The sequence below is a fragment of the Microtus pennsylvanicus genome, chromosome 18 (assembly GCF_037038515.1).
Source record: "Microtus pennsylvanicus isolate mMicPen1 chromosome 18, mMicPen1.hap1, whole genome shotgun sequence".
Lineage (NCBI taxonomy): Eukaryota > Metazoa > Chordata > Mammalia > Rodentia > Cricetidae > Microtus > Microtus pennsylvanicus.
The window spans coordinates 29,675,258-29,694,230 of record NC_134596.1 but is presented as its reverse complement, the minus strand read 5'-3'; the positions used below and the strand labels follow the sequence as shown (position 1 = coordinate 29,694,230).

The 18,973-nt window shown below is 49.3% G+C and overlaps 1 protein-coding gene and 1 long non-coding RNA gene across 2 annotated transcripts in view; one reads left to right on the top strand and one right to left on the bottom strand.

The window, feature by feature from the left end:
• Window positions 1-18,973, bottom strand: part of LOC142837281 (uncharacterized) — a 46,861-nt gene that overhangs the window by 16,774 nt on the left and 11,114 nt on the right. The gene's annotated exons all lie outside the window — the stretch shown is intronic.
• The window catches only part of Fsd2 (fibronectin type III and SPRY domain containing 2), a 40,259-nt gene that overhangs the window by 17,627 nt on the left and 3,659 nt on the right, over window positions 1-18,973 (top strand). The window contains exons 7-12 of the mRNA XM_075952286.1: window positions 677-832; window positions 4,692-4,826; window positions 5,920-6,070; window positions 11,421-11,554; window positions 13,244-13,376; window positions 18,152-18,328. Of these exons, the coding sequence (XP_075808401.1) occupies window positions 677-832; window positions 4,692-4,826; window positions 5,920-6,070; window positions 11,421-11,554; window positions 13,244-13,376; window positions 18,152-18,328 (886 nt within the window). The remainder of the gene's footprint in view (window positions 1-676; window positions 833-4,691; window positions 4,827-5,919; window positions 6,071-11,420; window positions 11,555-13,243; window positions 13,377-18,151; window positions 18,329-18,973) is intronic.

Here is an 18,973-nt window from a genome sequence, read left to right as displayed (position 1 = left end):
AGGTGCCTGAAGAAGTCAAATTCATGGTGACAGCCCAGGACCGGGGAGGGAGAAGTGGGAACTGCTGAATGAGTAGAAGGACTTAGTTCTGCAGGGTGAATAAGATCTGGAGATGTGCTGGGCAGCCCAGCCCCTGGAGCTAACAATATGGCATCCATCACTTCCACACATGGTGAGAGAGTAGATCTAATGCTAAGGGGTCGTAAAAAGCATGTCCCACCCCCGTTTGTGTGTGTGTGTGTATGAGTGTGTGAGTGAGTGTGTGTGTGTGTGTGTTGGGGGTGGGGCACAACACATTCACATGCATTCATGTGCATGTGGAGACCAGAGATGGACATCAGGCATCTTTACTGCTCTGCACTTCATATTTTGAACCAGAGTCTCTCGCTGACCCTGGAGCTCCCAGGCTGTGTGGGCTGTCTGGCCCGTCTGCTGCAGAAATCCTATCTCCAAGGTGTACATAACTGCACCTGGCTCTTTACGTGGACACTGGGGCTCCTAACTTGGGTCCTCAGGCTTGTTTGGCAAGCACTTTGCTGACTGGGCCACCCCCACAGACATGCATGCAGACAAAACACCCATGCACACAAACTCGTACAATACAATAGAAGGTGGCTACTCCCATCCCACACCTGCATGGCTCCTCAATGTTGCTTTCTCTCTTTTCGATTTTTAGCTCCCTCTGCTCCAGTGATAAATCCTCAAGCCCCCAACTCGGCCACAGGGTCCTCCGTCCGTGTGTGCTGGAGCTTATACTCCGATGACACCGTGGAGAGCTATCAGCTGTCCTACAGGCCAGTGCGGGACAGCTCACCTGGCAAGGACCAAGCAGGTAGAGTCTAGACCCTGAAAGAGTTGCTGCTGACCAGAATGCTTCCAGGAACGGCCCATTGTTCTGGGCAGCTCTGGGACTATCCTCACTGCCAGGGAAATGGCTTGGGTCGTACTAGGGCGGGGGCCACCCTTCCCCCACTAATCCATCAGCCTGTCTCCTGTGAACAGTGTATTTGTATTAGCCATCAGTTACTTTTGTCTTTGCTGTGAATGAGAAACAGCTTTAGGAGGGGAGGGTTTATTTTGGCTCACAGTTGGAGGGTCCAGTCCAGCACCAAGGGAGAGCATAGTAGCAGGTGCACGAGCAGCTGGTTACATTGTATCCACAGTCAAGAAACAGCGATGCATGCTGGTGTTCTACTCGGTTTCTCCTTTATATTCAGTCCGGGACCTCCACCCTCAGAATGATGGCACACATTCAAGGTGGGTCACCCCTCCTCAGCTAAACCTCTTTGGAAATGCCCTCATAGACACCCAGAGGCCTGTCTCCTTGGTGATTCAAAATCTCATCAAGTTGAAATTAAGATTAATCATCAGTCAGCTTGCTGTTACCATAGCAACTATCAAAGATAAATCTACTTTTAAAGAAGAAACTTTAGTAGCCCATAGTTTTCATCCTTAATGACACAGCATATCACAATAGAAGGTGGCAGAGAAGCTGCTCACCTGGTAGCATCCATGGGGCCAAGGGAAACGGAGGGACTGGGGGTACCAATATCCCTTTCAGAGTCATGTCCCCAATGATCTAACCTCCTCCCATCAGATCCACCTCCTGAAGTTTTCGCCACCTCCTGGGGTATTTATTGGGTTAGGGACAACCTCAACACACAACTGTTGAGGGCCACTTCTTTAAACCATAACAAGAAGGGGAGATCAGAGTGCAGAAAAACTACCTCCCAAGCCCCACAAGTAATGAAGGTCTGGTCATACTGATAGGTCCGTCCAGTATGAGCTGGGTTAGAGTGAGCTTGCCGGACCTGGAGATTTCTATTTAATAGATGCAGATGGTGGGGGCTCAGAGAGAAATGAGCTGTCTGTGGGTCACAGTGAGTTGTGGAGGAACCAGGATGACAACCAGGTCTGTGGGCAGACTCTCTGCCCAGAGCACTGAACACTGTTCCAGGCTGTGCAGGTGGAGGTTCTGTGTAAGGGAGGTCAGGGTAGCATCTGTGCCCAGGGGCCAGGAAGGAGACTTTTAAAGACTATTTTTTTTATTATTTGAAAGTTTCATACATTTATACAATGTATATTGATCATATCTGTCTACCACTACCACCGTCCAGTTCTTCCTAGTTCCCCCACACCATCTCTCTCCCAACTTTTTGTTCCTAATAACTCCAGTTCCAACTAGTGCTGCCCAGATGCACATGGGCACACGGCCTTCCACTGGGGCATGAGCAGCCTACAGTGGCCACATCCGCAAAGAAGAGCGACCCACCCTCACTCACATGCCATCCACTGCCAGTAGTTCCTCCGCTCGGTGGGGTCTCCAGGGCCCTCCCCCGCCCACACTGGAAACTTGACTGGCTTGATGTCATGGGGGAGCCACGGCTGCTGCCAGTTGATATGCGCACTGGCCACACCATGTCTAGATGCCACATCATGATGTCTAGATGCCACATCAAGTCTAGACGCCACATCAAGTCTAGACGCCACATCAAGTCTAGATGCCACACCATGTCTAGACGCCACATCAAGTCTAGACGCTACATCAAGTCTAGACGCCACACCATGTCTAGACGTCACATCATGTCTAGACGCCACACCATGTCTAGACGCCACATCAAGTCTAGACGCCACACCATGTCTAGATGTCACATCATGTCTAGATGTCCGCATTTCACAGCTCTCCTCCCCATCTGCTCCCTTCATTCTTTCTGAGCACTCTTCTCTGAACCTCCCTGAGCCTTGGATCATAGACCACCCTCCACAGCTAACCACTCAGGGTCATTTATTCTTGGCACTTTGACCAGTTTTGAATCTCTGTATAAACCACTACCCACTGCATAAAGAAACTTTTCTGGCCAAGGTTGAGAGCAACACAGATCTATGGATGTGATCATAAATGTTTATAGAGTGCAGTTTGGCAACATGGCCACTTATCAAACAGTAGTCGGTTCCCCACTAGGGCCTATGATCTCCCTAGTCATGGACTTCTAACCAGGTTTACAGTGCCAGGCATCAAATCATTCCTGTGGAGCAGACTCATAACCAATTAGAGCGTGGTTGGTTACCCTCATAACTATCAGATCACTATTGCACCAGCGAGTAGATTTGCCACCAGTAACTCAGGGTTGTAGCATGAACGGTCCAGTGTGGGAAAGATCACTGATGCCTTTTTCCCACGGTCAGGGCATGAATGGTCCAGTGTGGGAAAGATCACTGATGCCTTTTTCCCACGGTCAGGGCATGAATGGTCCAGTGTGGGAAAGATCACTGATGCCTTTTTCCCACGGTCAGGGCATGAATGGTCCAGTGTGGGAAAGATCACTGATGCCTTTTTCTTACAGGAGCCTGCAGAGTGCCCACTGGCACTGTGAGGGCTATCCAGCAGGAAGAATCTTAGTTCCAACTTGATCTTTCTATGCTCTGTGAGCGTTCTGATGGGCAGCCAGCAGTGGTGGCAAGGGCCTGTATTGTTGAGCACTGTCATGCCTGCCTGCTTCTGAGCCTCCAACCACAAACAACGCTTATCCCCCTGAAACCATAAGCCCCAATACACTCTGCCAGGAGCCACTTTAGTCACACTGCTTTATCGTAGCCAACACAGCAGCCGATTCCTAAAACTGATTTTCATTGATAACTCTGGCTTCTGAGAGCAGATTTATCCACGCACGCAGGGTATTTGGTTTTGTTCGTTTTTAAATTATTATTAGTTTAGCAAGTAACAGCTTTCTTTAACACTTTTTCATACCTTTCAATTGGTTAGATTTCTGAGAGAAGGTCTAAGTAACCCAGAGTGGCCTTGAACTCACAGCTAGTCTCCTGCCTCCTTGGTACTAGGATTACTAATGTGCACCATCATGCCTTGTGCCAGTTAATTTTTGCCCTGTGGCAATTCTCCTGCCTCCGAATTTAGTGACTTAAAATAATACACATTTATTGTCTTAAAATTTTATGGGTTGGTTATTGTCTTAGGCAGTTCAGGTCTGAGACCCCCTTGAGTGTGCTATGATGGTCCAAGATGGCCTTACTTATGATGGTTTATCTCAGCTTGAAGGATTTAAAATCACCATGGAAACACATCTGTGGGCGTGTCTGTGGAGGTGTTTCCAGAAAGGTTTAACAGAGCAGGCTTGACCCACCTGGTGTCTCAGAGGGATTCACACAGGGAAAGCGTGGTCAGCAGAGATCAGCTCTGCTTCTTGGGTAAGGACACTTTGTGAGCGAGTGGCTGCAGCCGCCTTGCCTTCCCTGCCCTGAGGCAGGAATCCTTCCTTCCTCAAGTTGCTTCTTACCAGGTAAAAGTAATTAAAGTCTTCTCCCCTGGCCTGAGCTGGGCCAGCTGGTCAAGGGTCAGGGTGCGGGGCTTCCTCCCCAGGGCCTTGAACTCTCTCTCCAGAGGTTGTCCTCAGACTCACCCACACGTAGTGAAAGCAAACCCAGCAGTAAGGGGGCAAGTCTGTCACTGGGTCCCAAGCCTCCCCTTGCATCTTGTTCGTCACTAAACCACTGCTAAACTGTCACCTACATAAGCCTGACTTCAAAGATTGGCTAGGATTGCAGAGCCTCTTAGCACAGGGGCGGGGTCGTGCCAGGGGAGGATGGAATCTGCAGCCCTGTCTTTTACAAGGGGGACACAGTAAAGCCATGTGGCCTTGGAGGGTTTGAATTCTGACCTTTCCTTTTTCTTCCAGAGTTTACCAAGACAGTCAAAGAGACATACTGCTCAGTGACAAACCTTGAGCCAAATACCCAATATGAGTTTTGGGTGGTCGCTCAGAACAGGACCGGCCCCAGCCCCTCCAGTGAGCACGCAGTGTATATGACAGGTACTGAATGGCTCATTCTCATTCGAGGCGACGCGGGAGTTGCGGGTTTCTAGCCGTGACTGGGTTTTCCATTTCATTTGAAAGGACAGAAAGAGCTGCGTGTGGTTGCTTTTCTTCTCTGTGTGTCATTTAATGCATTAGATCTACATGCCAGTGTTGTAGGGACATTTCCCCCCATAGTTGGTCCATCACCCACAGTTTACTGACACTCGGGACTTGTATTAATTTACTTTTCTATGGCTGTTTTGAAACACCATGCCCCAGGCAATTTAAAGAGGGAAGGATTTATTTAGGGTTACAGTTCCAGAGAGATAAGAATCACAGCAGAGCCAGGCGGTGGTGGCACACGCCTTTAATCCCAGCACTCGGGAGGCAGAGGCCAGCAGATCTCTCTGAGTTTGAGGCCAGCCTGGTCTACAAGAGCTAGTTCCAGGAAAGCTAGGACTGTTACACAGAGAAAACCTGTCTCGAAAAGAGAAGAAAGAAAGAGAAAGAAAGAAAGAAAGAAAGAAAGAAAGAAAGAAAGAAAGAAAGAAAGAAAGAAGAATCATGGTAGACACATGGCAAAGGTACAGGAGCTGGAGCAGACTGAGGGCTCATATCTTAAACTACAAGTGCTAGCAGAGTGAACGTGTGTGAGCCTTTACATTCTCAAAGCCACCTACAGGGCTGGAGAGATGGCTCAGAGGTTAAGAGCATTGCCTGCTCTTCCAAAGGTCCTGAGTTCAATTCCCAGCAACCACATGGTGGCTCACAACCATCTGTAATGAGGTCTGTTGTCCTCTTCTCGCCTGCAGACATACATACAGACAGAATATTGTATACATAATACATAAATAAATATTTTTTAAAAAAGCCACCTACAGTGACACACTTCCTCCAACAAGGCTATACCTCCTGAGAACTCTCCCAACAGGGTTACCAGCTGGGGACCAAGCATTCATTCAAATGCCCTAGGCTACGTGGGACATTTATTACCCAAACCACCACAGCCCCAGGAATGTCTGAAAGGGTGACCAGGTACTTGCTTTGCTGTGGTGATGGCTGGGCCAGAGCCTAATGGTTGGTCCCGTCTCCTTTCTCCTGCGCTTAGCCCCCTCTCCTCCCACTATAAAAAGTGAGGCGATCAGAAGCTGTGAAGAGGCTGCGCTGATTTGCTGGGAGTCTGGGAACCTGAATCCTGTGGACTCCTACACAGTGGAGCTGATCCAGGCAGAGACGCCGGAAGCCTCGGGGGTAACTGAGTGAGTCTGGAGGCCTTGGCTGGGTACTACAGCACGTGCAGTGTGGGGACAAGGGCACAATTTGTGGCACACGGCAATCTTAATTGGGTTACTTAAGGTGCCTGAGAAGTAGCTAGAATGCTATTGATCACGAATGAGGAATACAAGAGGCAAAACCCTGTGTTAGGTTTTTTTTTCCCCCAAAGGGTGGGGAGGAAAGTTTTTGTTTGTTTTGTTTTGATTTTTGTTTTTTGAGACAGGGTTTCTCTGTGTAGTCCTGGTTGTCCTGGAACTCACTTTGTAGACCAGGCTGGCCTTGAACGCACAGAGATCCGCTTGCCTCTGCCTCCAAGTGCTGGGGTCAAAAGCACGGGCCACTACACCACCTGGCTCTGGGTGGATAATCAAGGGCACACTGGGTAAGTGTGCTTGCTGGGTAAGTGTGCTTGCTGTGCAAGTGGGCGTCTTTGAGTTAGGATCCCCATCTCCTGTGTCAAGAGCTGGGTGTGGCTCCTTACCTGTAACCCCAGTGCTGTAGTGGGAGGAGACAGGAGAAACACTGGGGCTTATTGGCTGCTAGCCTAGCTCCAGGATCAGTGAGAGACCCTGTCTCAAAGGGAAAAGGCAGAAAGTGACAGAGAAGAACACTCCATGTCCTCCTCGGCCCTATGTGTGTACACACGGGTACATAACCTACACATAACTCTATGTGCACAGACTGCACACATAAGCACACTCAAGCACACATGTGCACATGCGCACACACACACACACACAGTCTAATTAAAACTTATCTTTAGGCCAACCATAGTGGCATATACCTGTAAACTGAGAACTTGGGAGGTTAAGGCAGACAGCATTGCCAAGAGATGGTACAACAATAAAAACAAAACAATCACTGGGTGCGTGCCTTTAATCCCTGCACTAGAGAAGCAGAGGCAGCAGGCGGTTCTCTAAATTCAAGGCCATGCTGGTCTACTACAGAGTGAGTTCCAGAGTAGTCAGGGATACAAAGATACACCTCCACCCCACCTCCATCTCAAAAAGAAAAACCCAAAATAAACAAGCAAACAAAACAATCTAGGCACAGTGTTACTTATCTATGATTCCAGCACTTGGGAGGTGGAGGTAGGAGGATCAGGAGTTCAAGATCATTCTCATCTATACAGCAAATTCAAGCCAAGCACGCGTTTGAGATCCTGCCTTTAAAAAAAAATTGTTTTTCATTCACGTACCGAGTATCAAGCACTGAGGACCTTAGAGAACTAGAAAAACCACGTTTCTTGCCCTATGGAGCTCACGGTCTGAAGCAGATGGGAGGAACACAAATCAAATAATCCCAGGCTAGCTCTGAATAGGGTACTAGGGTTTTCTTTATTGAAAAGGGAAACTCACGGATCACAGCAAGGAAACGGGGAGGGGGTGTCCAACATCCAGGTGTAGAATCAGGAAGAGACCAAGAGGGTGATCCTGCTGCCCTTCTGGTACCCCAAAGCCATGCCCTGTCTGATTCAGCCTCTCAAAGGCCATTGGCTGAAGGAGGTTCCCCATCACCTCCCAATTTTGTCTAAATAAGAGAGTTCCAAACCCAATATAAAACTATACACAATAAGAACAGATATCAAGTATAAAAATTAGAATTACAACCAGTATAAACAATAGTAAATAAGGAACATATATTGTTTTAATAATTATTCTATCCTAAGGAGTCTAAATCTTGTATTAGAAATGGCTTGACAAAATCATAAGAGAAAAGTAACCATGACTATCTAATCTTCAATCCCATTGAAAACCTGAGAAGGGAGATAATATTTCTTGAGTAGGTAGGAAATGAAATCAAGCAGCTTCCAAAATATGTAGTATATGATGGAGACAACTGGCTACCTGGGCAATCACCCAAAGTTTTATTTGCAATGTTGAAGCAACCAACTTTGGCTAAGGTCTAGAGTAACTGACAGATCATTTCTAGAGGCAGGAAAAAATTTAAAACTATCTTACCCTGCCTTGGCAAGGTTTGACAATCTTTCCTTTCTTTCTTTCTTTCTTTCTTTCTTTCTTTCTTTCTTTCTTTCTTTCCTTTCTTTCTTTCTTTCTTTCTTTCTTTCTTTCTTTTTTTTTTTGTATCCTGCTTGTCCAGTCTGGACACCATGCATTTCGTCAGTGGTTGAGGGGTTGAGGCATGGGCAGTTTTTTTTTACCCAAAGGCCAGTTTTGCCAAGAAGAAAACAAGCTCCAAGTGGAGTGTCTTTGGTGTTCAACATTCTCTTGGGAATAGATCGGTGCTGCCAGGAGCAGTTGTGTCTCATGTTAATTATTTAAATGGCATGGGAGGAAAACAAGTACAAGCAAACCAATAAACCACGTGTAAAACACACAGTTCGAGAAAGAAATACAATGGAGAGAGCGCTAGCAGAGGCGGGGCCTGCTTTTTTGATAGATGTTTAAACTGAGTTCAGGATAGGAGGACTAAGCCTGAGAAGGGCAGGAGTGAGCCAGAAGGGCTTCAGGGCATGACCTTGGGGACAGGGGTGGGCTGGACGTGCCACAGGACGGGGATTAAAGTGACTGAATAGGGTGTGAGGAAGAAGGGCACAGGAACGCCAAAAGAGACTCCAAGTACCAAGTACAAAGGTTACAGAAGGCTGTCTGGAGAACGGGAGGCCTTCCCATGACCACGAGGACAGGACATGATGGCCACCAGTGTCTGTGGGTCCCAAGAGCTATGGCAAGGACCACAGAGGGAGTCTGGCTGCTTCTGGCTTATAGTCAGGCCATTCGAAAGCTTGCAGATCAAGGGATCATCCAGCTGGGCAGCCCAGCCCCTGTCATGGAGTCTAGCGGAGCTCTGCTGTGGAGGGCAGCACCGAGCTGCATCAAGAGAATGGAGGAGGGTTCAGGGCAGCTTTTGGGGAAGCAAAGTATTTATTTGTTTGTTTGTTTATTTACTTATTTATTAAACAGCCTAACCTCAGCTTCCCCCCTTCTCTCCTCCACTCCCTCCCTCCTCCTCCTTTATTCCCCTGCTCAATCCACCCCTCCTCCATAATCACTCAGAAAGGGAGGTAAATTCTAATGCTGGCCTCGTATGGGAGCCTATGTAAGAAAGCGTGAACTTACTGTGGACTGTGGATGGGCAGAATGCAGAATACTTCCCAGAGGGGACTGTCTATGAAGAATTGCATAAACAGTGATGAGCAAACACTTGAAAGCAAGGACATGAAGCATGCCCACATTAAATCTGTGGGAAAGGCAAAGGCAAAGGAAGAATATTCTTGGCTCTTTGCACATGACCAAAGACGATAAGACACAACTTCAGGTGTATTCCCCAGCTGCGCTTGTGTTTGCTTAAGCAGACTGTAAACGTCACCTCGTGTTGTGCTTGCTTCACTAAGAAAACGAGAAGCGCTTTATTTGCACTGCTCTCGAGCTCAAATGCCTGGAGTCCCCAGGCTACCCCACACAGATCTTTGGCATTTTCCCTCAATCTGTGGAGACTAAGCATCACCAGCTGGGGATGATTGACAGCTATGGAATCTAACATGAATCTATTTATCTGTTCCTGCCAGGATCTATGTGCCTATAACCACATCAAAGCTGACCTTTGTTCTCTACTTCTGAAGAGAGTCAGAAGTCGGGGGGGGGGGGGCAGTGGTTCTGACCACCACGGTGATTCAGGTTTGCTGCACTTTTTATAATAACCCAGGACCCTGAGCCAACCCATGGTGATGGAGCCCTCAGAGGACAGGTCAGCAGCCTGGGTGATCTACAGTGGTGCTCACTCTCCCAGAACAGCCTGACTCACAGGTCCCATCTCTGAAGGGAAGGCTATAGCTTCTCCACAGGCTGTGCCTCTTTCTTCCTCCATCCCTCATCCCATATCAACAACCCTTCTCTCCCCAGCTCCTGCTTCACTTTCTCTTTGCCTCAAGACCCCTGCCCGTGTGTCCTCTGTGGTGGAGACTGTCCTACCCCCTTTGCCGCGGGACCCCTGAGCGTGTGTCCTCTGTGCGGGAGACTGTCCTACCCCCTTTGCCGCGGGACCCCTGCCCGTGTGTCCTCTGTGCGGGAGACTGTCCTACCCCCTTTGCCGCGGGACCCCTGTGCATGTGTCCTCTGTGCGGGAGACTGTCCTATCCCCTTTGCCGCGGGACCCCTGCCCGTGTGTCCTCTGTGGTGGAGACTGTTCTACCCCCTTTGCCGCGGGACCCCTGCCCGTGTGTCCTCTGTGCGGGAGACTGTCCTATCCTCTTTGCCACGGGACCCCTGCCCGTGTGTCCTCTGTGCGGGAGACTGTCCTATCCCCTTTGCCGCAGGACCCCTGAGCGCGTGTCTTCTGTGAGGGAGACTGTCCTATCCCCTTTGCCGCGGGACCCCTGAGCGCGTGTCCTCTGTGCGGGAGACTGTCCTATCCCCTTTGCCACGGGACCCCTGTGCATGTGTCCTCTGTGCGCGTGTTTTCTGTGCGGGACACTGTTCTATCCCCTCTCACCTGCTTTAGTCACTTTTCAGAGCTCAACTTTAAAGCCACCACCCTCCTTCGACACTGTCACACACCACAGTTTTGTCATGAATACCATGCGGCCTCTCGAGAAAGGCCTCTCCTCCCATACACACCGCAGGTTCCCCAGGTATGGGAATTGTGTTTAGTTTCCCCCAGGACACAGATAGCACCTGAACAGTGCTTTATTAATATCTACTGAATGAACATGCAGAGGTGCCCCTCTGGCCCACGAACATGCAGAGGTGCCCCTCTGGCCCATGAACATGTAGAGGTGCCCCTCTGGCCCAGAGCTGCAGCCTCCGACATGGCGTCCTGTCCTTGGTGGGTAAACTGTCACATTTGTACATGAGCACCATCCTGAAGACTCTGCTTGTCCACTGAGCTGAAATGAGTTTGACAGCTGCAGAAATCCAGATGGGGCTATTACGAGCTTGTACTCCCATACGGTCCAGCTGAAATGGACTGGAATAGCCTCCGTGGCAGCTGTTTTTAACAAAGTTGTCTGGTCATAGACATACACTGGCAGGCATCCATGGGTCCAGGACTGTTCTGCTGTTCCTGTACTCAGTCCCGCCCTCAGGAGGTCACAGCCTCTAATAGCCAGCGACAGATACAGGGCACATACTCCACAACGTTCCAGTAGACACTTTGAGCACAGTGCTAGGTCCTTAGGGAATCTGGCTGAGGAACTTAGAAGGGCAACAGCCAAACACAGACTGGCAAGCTAAGTGAACTGTGGGAGCCTGCTCTGGAGCCAAGCTGGCACTCCTGTCTGTGCTGCTGTGGGTTAGGGGGAGCACAGTGTATGTGAGAGGGATGGCTGGTGTGTGCCTGGGCTCATGCTGACGCTCACTCTGCTTCTGCACACAGGTCTGTTGTAGGCATCCCAACCTGTGAGTCCCTGATCCAGCTGCAGCCTGGGCACAGCTACACGATCTACGTCCGAGCCCTCAATGTCGGGGGCACCAGTGCCAGGAGTGAGCCTGCAACAGTGCACACCACAGGTCTGTGCCCCAGCCACATACTCTTGGGACCCAAAATTAGCTACTGTGTTACAGACTCAGTACTGCCAAGAGTGCACCAGAAAAAAACTATCACACTGTGGGCAGATCAGGCATCGATGGGACTTCCGGGTCATCAGAGCCCTTGCTGTTTATAAATGAAGGCCTAAGCCCCAAAGAACTTGTGTTGGCTGAGAGAGTGCTAGAACTCAAGGCTTTTCCCCATGCTCCTCGGGTACCAGAGGCTGACCCCCTGGATCTGGGTGGCCTATACACTTCTTATCTCACTAAAAAGTGGTTTGGTTGGTTGGTTGATTGGTTTTGTGTTTTGAGATAGGGTCTTACTCTGTAGCTCAGGCTGGTCTAGACGCAATATATAGTCATGCCGACCTAGAACTCAAGGTGATCCTCCTGCCTCAGCCTCTCTAGGGCTGAGCATTACAGATGTGAGCCACCACACCTGGTTTGGAAGAAGGTTTTTACAACATTCTTGAGATCTCTAAGTAGCCATGGCCGCCTGCCTGCTTCTGCTGTCAGACCAAGCACCTCCGCAGTTAGCAGCCAACTGAGTCTCCACTAGTCAGCCTTCTCCCTGCCTCCCTCTCTGTCTGACCGTACTGCGTGCTGACATCCCTTCTCATCTGCCTTCATCTACCTTCATCGTGCCAGAGAACTGGCATGTCCCATGTCCAAGTCCCGAGTGAGCAGAGACCTCATTAGAAACATCTACAACCCTCCCCAGGCAGTGCTACAGCTCCGCATTGCTGAGACCAGCCTCATAAGGCTTGAACTGGACTCAGTTCACAGCCAGTTCAAGCAGGGGCTGAGTGGGTGGCCCTCAGGTGAGCAGCAGAAACCGAGCCTAGCCAGTTTTCAGGACAAATTTCCCTCGACTGAGATCTTTCACGGAAGCACACTGTGTCTCTTTGTCCCCATTTCCATTGGCAGGAGGTCCTTGAGTAACCCGCATTCCTATTCCTGCCACACAGACGGGAAAAGCAAGCGGGGTGTTTTGAAATAACAGATGCTTGCTCCAAACAAACCAGCAGTGACACACAGGGCAAAGGGACAGCCAGCTTTAGTTTCTTTCTTCTTTAAACAGCAAAGGGTTGAACCTTGGCTCATACCCAGCATACAATAGGTTGAGGCAGGAGGATTGCTACAAGTTCAAAGCCAGTTTGTGTGAAAGAATGGTTTCAGATGAGCCTGAACTGCAGTATGAGGCCCCGTCTTTAAAAAAAATACAACAAAACCCAAATTCCCTCAGGTTTTTTTTTTCTCTCTCTCTTTGGCAAGGTTAGAAATTCTTACTCAGGTACACACACTCACAGCCTGCAAATTAAGAACCGGTCTCTGGAATCAGAGAGGCGAGAAGTTCAGTCTGAGCTCTATCATATACCAGCCTATTTCTTGATCACCTGTGCCTCAGTTTCCTCATCTACAAAATGAACACAGTAACGCCCCTGTCTCGGTATAGCCCTGAGGACTAAGGGAGATAAAATGTGCAAACTTCTGCCGGGCACTGAGGGTTCAAGTCCGGCCAGCCCTGTCTGCAGGTCGCTCAGCCTGCCCGGGTGAGCGTCTGTGTGTCCCTCTGGAAGAAGCCCACGTGATTCAGTAATATTGCCAGGCCATGCTGGAGAAGTCCTTAAATGACGGGCTGAGACTTCTCCATGTTCCCTCCCTCCACAGGAAGCTACTTCCAGCTGAACAAGGACAGCTGCCATCCCTGGCTGACCATTTCTGAAGATGGGTTCACAGTGGTTCGGAGTGAGAAGAAAACCTTCAGAAGGGAGCTGCCGCCCAGCAAGACCCAGTTTACCAGGTGACTGACTGGCCACCCGGTGGAGCATTCGGGGAACTTACCTAATGCCACTGTTCTTTAGAGGAAGTTGGATTATGACAAAAGCATGCAGCTATTGGGGATGGGACCTAGAAAAGGGGAAGACTCACAGTGGATCCCAGCCTGTGGGTACTGTGGGACATGGCCAGGAAGTCAGGTCACATAGCACAGGGACACTAAGCACTCCCCTTGTTGCTATGATCCTTAACCTGTGAATCACAACCCCTTTGCGGGGGGGTGGGGGGGTGGGGGGGATCGTCAAACGACCCTTTCACAGGGGTCACGACCTAAGACCATCCCAAATACCAGATATTTACATTATGATTCATAACAGTGTTAAAAATTGCACTTATGAAGTAGCAATGAAAATAATTTTATGGTTGGGGCCACAGCATTGAGAAGGTTGAGAACCACTGTCTTAGGTCTTGTCTTTGCAGTCCTGGCAGGAGTTCACTGGGCAAAGTAGTGCATGCACAGCAGAGCTGAAGGGAAGGGATCATAGCACAGTGGGTCCTTTGTAGCTTCTTAATGAGGTTTATGAATATTTATAAGGTGGCCGCTGGTGACCCTTTTCCCTCCCCAGTCAAGGTGAACCAGATCTCCTTTTTAGAGAATTTTTCCGAGCCTCTAGAAAAGCCAAGAGAAGTCACAACCAGGATGCAAGTGACACGTGACGTCAGGTTTCCTAAGGATGCAGCCCCTTTGTGAGCGCATGTGTGGCAGCTGGGGAAGCATCCCGGGTCCTTAGCTTCTGGTGTAGCAGCAAGAACTAACTGCACCTCAGAGGTGTTTACCACTCTGCCCCCAGACAGGAGAGAAGCCCTGGTCCTCACCTCCGTTGGCCTGCCCCGTCACCCTCACACTGTGATGCTTTAGTACAAAGTGGTGGGGTGGGCCAGTACTAAGTGGGTGCAGAAAACTGTCTTTGCATTTACACAAAACCTGAGAACAGACGTTGCCTGAGGGCCATCTGTCTGTCCAACTTGCTCGCTCCTTTTAGAGCTCAGTACATTATGTGAGCTATTTACCTCTACCGTTCTTTCTCCAAGGAGATATAAGACCCTTAAAACAGGGCTGCCATATAACAGGGAGAAAAGCACAACAGAAGGAAGGGGTAGAAGAACTCCCAAGGCTGAATCCATCTCCAGGCTTTAAACAGTAAACACAGCCTCTCTATGTCCAGGTGGCCAAAAGTAGAGTTCAGAGGAGCTGTTGAGGAAGCCAGGGGCTCTCCCATGGCCAGCAGCAGCTGGAGACACAGCTCCTCGCTGCCAGTTATTCCAGCCCAAGGAGAAGCCCAGACCACGGGCGATTTCAGGATGAGGCAGTATGAAGAAAAGCTGGAGTTTGCTAAGAGAAGCCTTCCCTGTAGAGCAAGCATGGGTGGAGAGGCAGACGGAGATGGTGTAAGAAAACAGTTGTCTGTACTCAGGGAGGTGCAAGTGGACTCTCAATCAAGTCTCGCTTAAGTGGCTTTTCAACTTGTTTTGAGAAAGACTCTCCTAAGGATGTGTGTTGGCAGATTGCTTGTATATCCGGACCTAGCTAGCTCAGGTGGTAGAGCATGGGACTCTTAATCCCAGGGTTGTAGGTTCAAGTCCTATGTTGGCCACCAATCTGTTGGTGTACTGCCAACAGCCGCCTAGACCTGAAATAATCATACAAAGCCATATTAATTAAATCACTGCTTGGCCTATCAACTTGTGCCTATTTTTAGCAGCTCTTACATCTTAAATTAAGCCATCTCTATTAATTTGTGTATCACTACAAGGTCGTGGCCTACCAGAAAGGTTCCAGAAGCATCTGCCTCCTGCAGCGGTTACATGGCTTCTCCCTGACTCTGCCTTTTTTCTCCCAGCATTCAGTTTAGTTCCCCCCTCCACCACAGCTCTACTCTGCCCTGTTGCAGGCCAAAGTAGCTTCTTTATTAATCAATGACGATAAAACATATTCACAGCACACAGAGGGGAATCCCACATCAGATGTGGAATGCCTTGAATGTCTCATCTTTGTCCCTGCTTCCTAAGCACTGGGAAGACAGGTGGTAAGCCACCATTCCTGATTCTAGAAAATGCTTTTGGACTATCCTTCTTTATGGGTTCTGCTTAGGGTCTGCTTTGGGAGTGTTTAAGACCCACTGTCTTGGCTCTTTAGGGGCCCAGCTGAGTTAGAGAGCCCCATTTTATTCTCCAACTCCAGTGTAGCTGTTGCTCTGTGAATGGCTATGCTGTGTGCAAGGGTGGAGAGAAAGATCCTGTCCGTGCCCTCTACTAGAACCCAAGCATGAGTCAGACACGCCTCTGAAAGGCAGAGGTACCCAAGGCATTGCTGGAGCCTGTCCTATGTGCTTTCCATGGCTGTCACCATGACCAAAAGAAGAAAGGGCTTATTTATCTTACAACAACCTCAGGTGTCCTCGGGAGTCACCCATCTTGTTTTTGAGACATGGTCTCTTACTGGACTGGGGCTCAGCTAGTAGGCTAGGTCAGTGAGCCCAGAAATCTGCCACACCACCATACCAGTTGTGTGTGTGTGTTTGTGTTTCTTTCTAAGACAGGCTTTCTCTGTGTAACCCTGGCTGTCCTAGAACTCACTCTGTAGGCCAGGCTGACCTCAAACTCACAGAGATCTGCCTGACTCTGCCTCCCAAGTGCTGGATTAAAAGGTGTGTGCTATCACTGCCTAACTACTTTATGTATTTTTAAATTGTGTTACTGTGTATGTACAAGTGATTGACTGTATGTATATCCGTGCATGCATGCCTGGTACACACACAGTCTAAAACAGGGTGTCCTATCCCTGGACCTGGAGTTACAAACTTCTGAGCTGCCATGGGGGTGCTGGGAAACAGTGGTAAATACTCAAACACTCACGTCATCTCTGCAGCCCCTGGGTTTTTCACACAGGCTCTGGGCCTTGAACTCAGGTCTTCATATTTACAAGGCAAGGACTGTACCAACTGAGCTAGCTCCCCAGCCCCTGGACAGTGAGTCTGCTAACCAAAATGGAGATCTGAAAGGCATATACCCCTCTCCGCTCTGGCAGGTGAGAGGGGTGGGAACATGGTTTCCATTTGACGTACTGAACAGCTGACATCTGCAATAGGTAGAGACGGGGGCTGCCTTCCCAAAGCTTTGCTCAGGCGATCAGACAGGGGCTTAGAGAGTGGAAGAAAAGATGTCCGTTGGACAAATCTTCCCAGTTAGAGGCTGCAGAAGGTTTGGCTAGCACAGGTATCTTGGCATAGATGAGACCTAGATACTTTGGGGGTTCTGATGTGACCCCACTTGCAGTGGAAACCTTCCTCTGTTGAGTACTTTGCACACCAGAATGTCCCTCTGAGCTGGCGGTGTCGGTTCCCAGAGGAGGGCTGGGGTCAGCTTTGATGACTGGTGAGAACGTGTCATCTTGCTTGGGTCACTCTCTGAATCTCTTCCAAAAAAGTTTTCTATCATCCTCATTATTAGTGTATGTGACATGTATGTGTGCAGGCAGACACACATGTATGAGTGTAGACACATGTGTGAGTACAGACACATATGTATGAGCGTGCAGACACACATGTATGAGCATGGAAACACATGGATGAGTGCAGACACACATGTATGAGCGTGCAGACACACATGTATGAGCATGGAAACACATGGATGAGTGCAGACACACATGGATGAGTGCAGACAGACATGTGAGCAGACACACATGTATGAGCACAGACACATGTATGAGCGCAGACACACATGTATGAGCATGGAAACACATGGATGAGTGCAGACACACATGGATGAGTGCAGACAGACATGTGAGCAGACACACATGTATGAGCACAGACACATGTATGAGCGCAGACACACATGTATAAGCGCAGACACACATGTATGAGCGCAGACACACATGTATAAGCGCAGACACACATGTATAAGTGCAGACACACATGTATGAGCGCAGACACACATGTATAAGCGCAGACACACATGTATAAGTGCAGACACACATGGATGAGTGCAGACACACATGTATGAGCGCAGACACACATGTATAAGCGCAGACACACATGTATAAGTGCAGACACACATGGATGAGTGCAGACACACATGTATGAGCACAGACACATGTATAAGCGCAGACACACATGTATAAGTGCAGACACACATGGATGAGTGCAGACACACATGTATGAGCGCAGACACACATGTATGAGCGCAGACACACATGTATGAGCGCAGACACACATGTATAAGTGCAGACACACATGGATGAGCGCAGACACACACATACCATGGGGAGTGGGGGTCGGAGGACGACACGGTGGAGTTGGTGCTCTCCCTCCATCTTTTGAGATCTGGGGTGGAACTTAGGTTGCCAGGCTTATACAGCACACCTTCACACCAGCCCAGCCTCTGGAGTCCTGACACCCCTAGCATGAAGGTTACCTGAGATCCTTTGTCGCTATACCCAAATTGAGGGCCGGCCAGTCATGAACTTCAAGCATATGGAGATACTTCAGCCCCTCCATCTTATAATGAATCTACCTTCATTACTAGAAATGCCCGAGCCATTTTTAAGAGATAACAGGACCGGTTCTGTGGGTTTCATCTCATCCATTACCAGGTGCTGTAATATTTCAATCTTCAGCATTAGCTACACCTGTGGACCCCTAAATGAAACGTGTTCCCACCTTTTGATGGAACCCCGAGTCTTGTGCCTGCCACACAAGCTAACACCTGGTTCCAGCCAACGCTTCTGCTTTCTAAAACCAGGTGTGCTGCTGTCATTGGAGATCTAATTCCAGTCCGAGGACGCCATTACTGGGAGGTGGAGGTAGATGAGCGTTTGGACTACACGGTTGGCGTGGCCTGTGAGGACGTCCCTAAACAGGAAGACCTGGGGGCGAACTGCTCGTCCTGGTGCATGAGGCATACATTCGCCTCCACAAGGTAAACTCAGTCTGCACACCCAAGGTGAGGGTTTCAAAGACGCAAGGTTTACTAATAGTGAACAAGGCAGGCGCTTGCTTAGAGAAGTCACAGGTCTCCCAGTTGTTGCCACCCACTCCTGAAAGAGGAGCAACAGCTACAGCTCATGCTGTGCATCTTAACCACTGGTGGGTTTTTCATTTATGCTCCGCTCCCACATTCCAAGTTTCCAGCTGCTGAGGAAGCCCAATTCCATCTCTAGTCGGTGTGGCTAATAGTTCCTAAGACCAAGGCTTCTGCAGCCAAGCACTGTGTAGAACAGATCTGTATGAAATGGTTGGTTCCCTGTGGATGGAGGAACAAAAGGTCCTGGAGCCCTGGCCAATGTGCTAAACGTTTGGACTGACAAAGCCATGGCAGCTACCTTCCTTCACTTGAAAACTTGCAAAACAAAGCACACACGCATGACCCCAAGTCCCTACCACTTTCTAAGCACCTCTTATAAAGATGCAGGCAGCCTCTGGCTGCCTTTAATCTCAGCACTCAGGAGGCAGATGCAGGTGGATCTCTGAGTTTAAGGCCAGCCTGGTGTAGAGGGAGTTCCAGGACAGCCAGGGCTACACAGAGAAACCCTGTCTTGAAAAACCAAAGAGCAGGGAAAGGCAG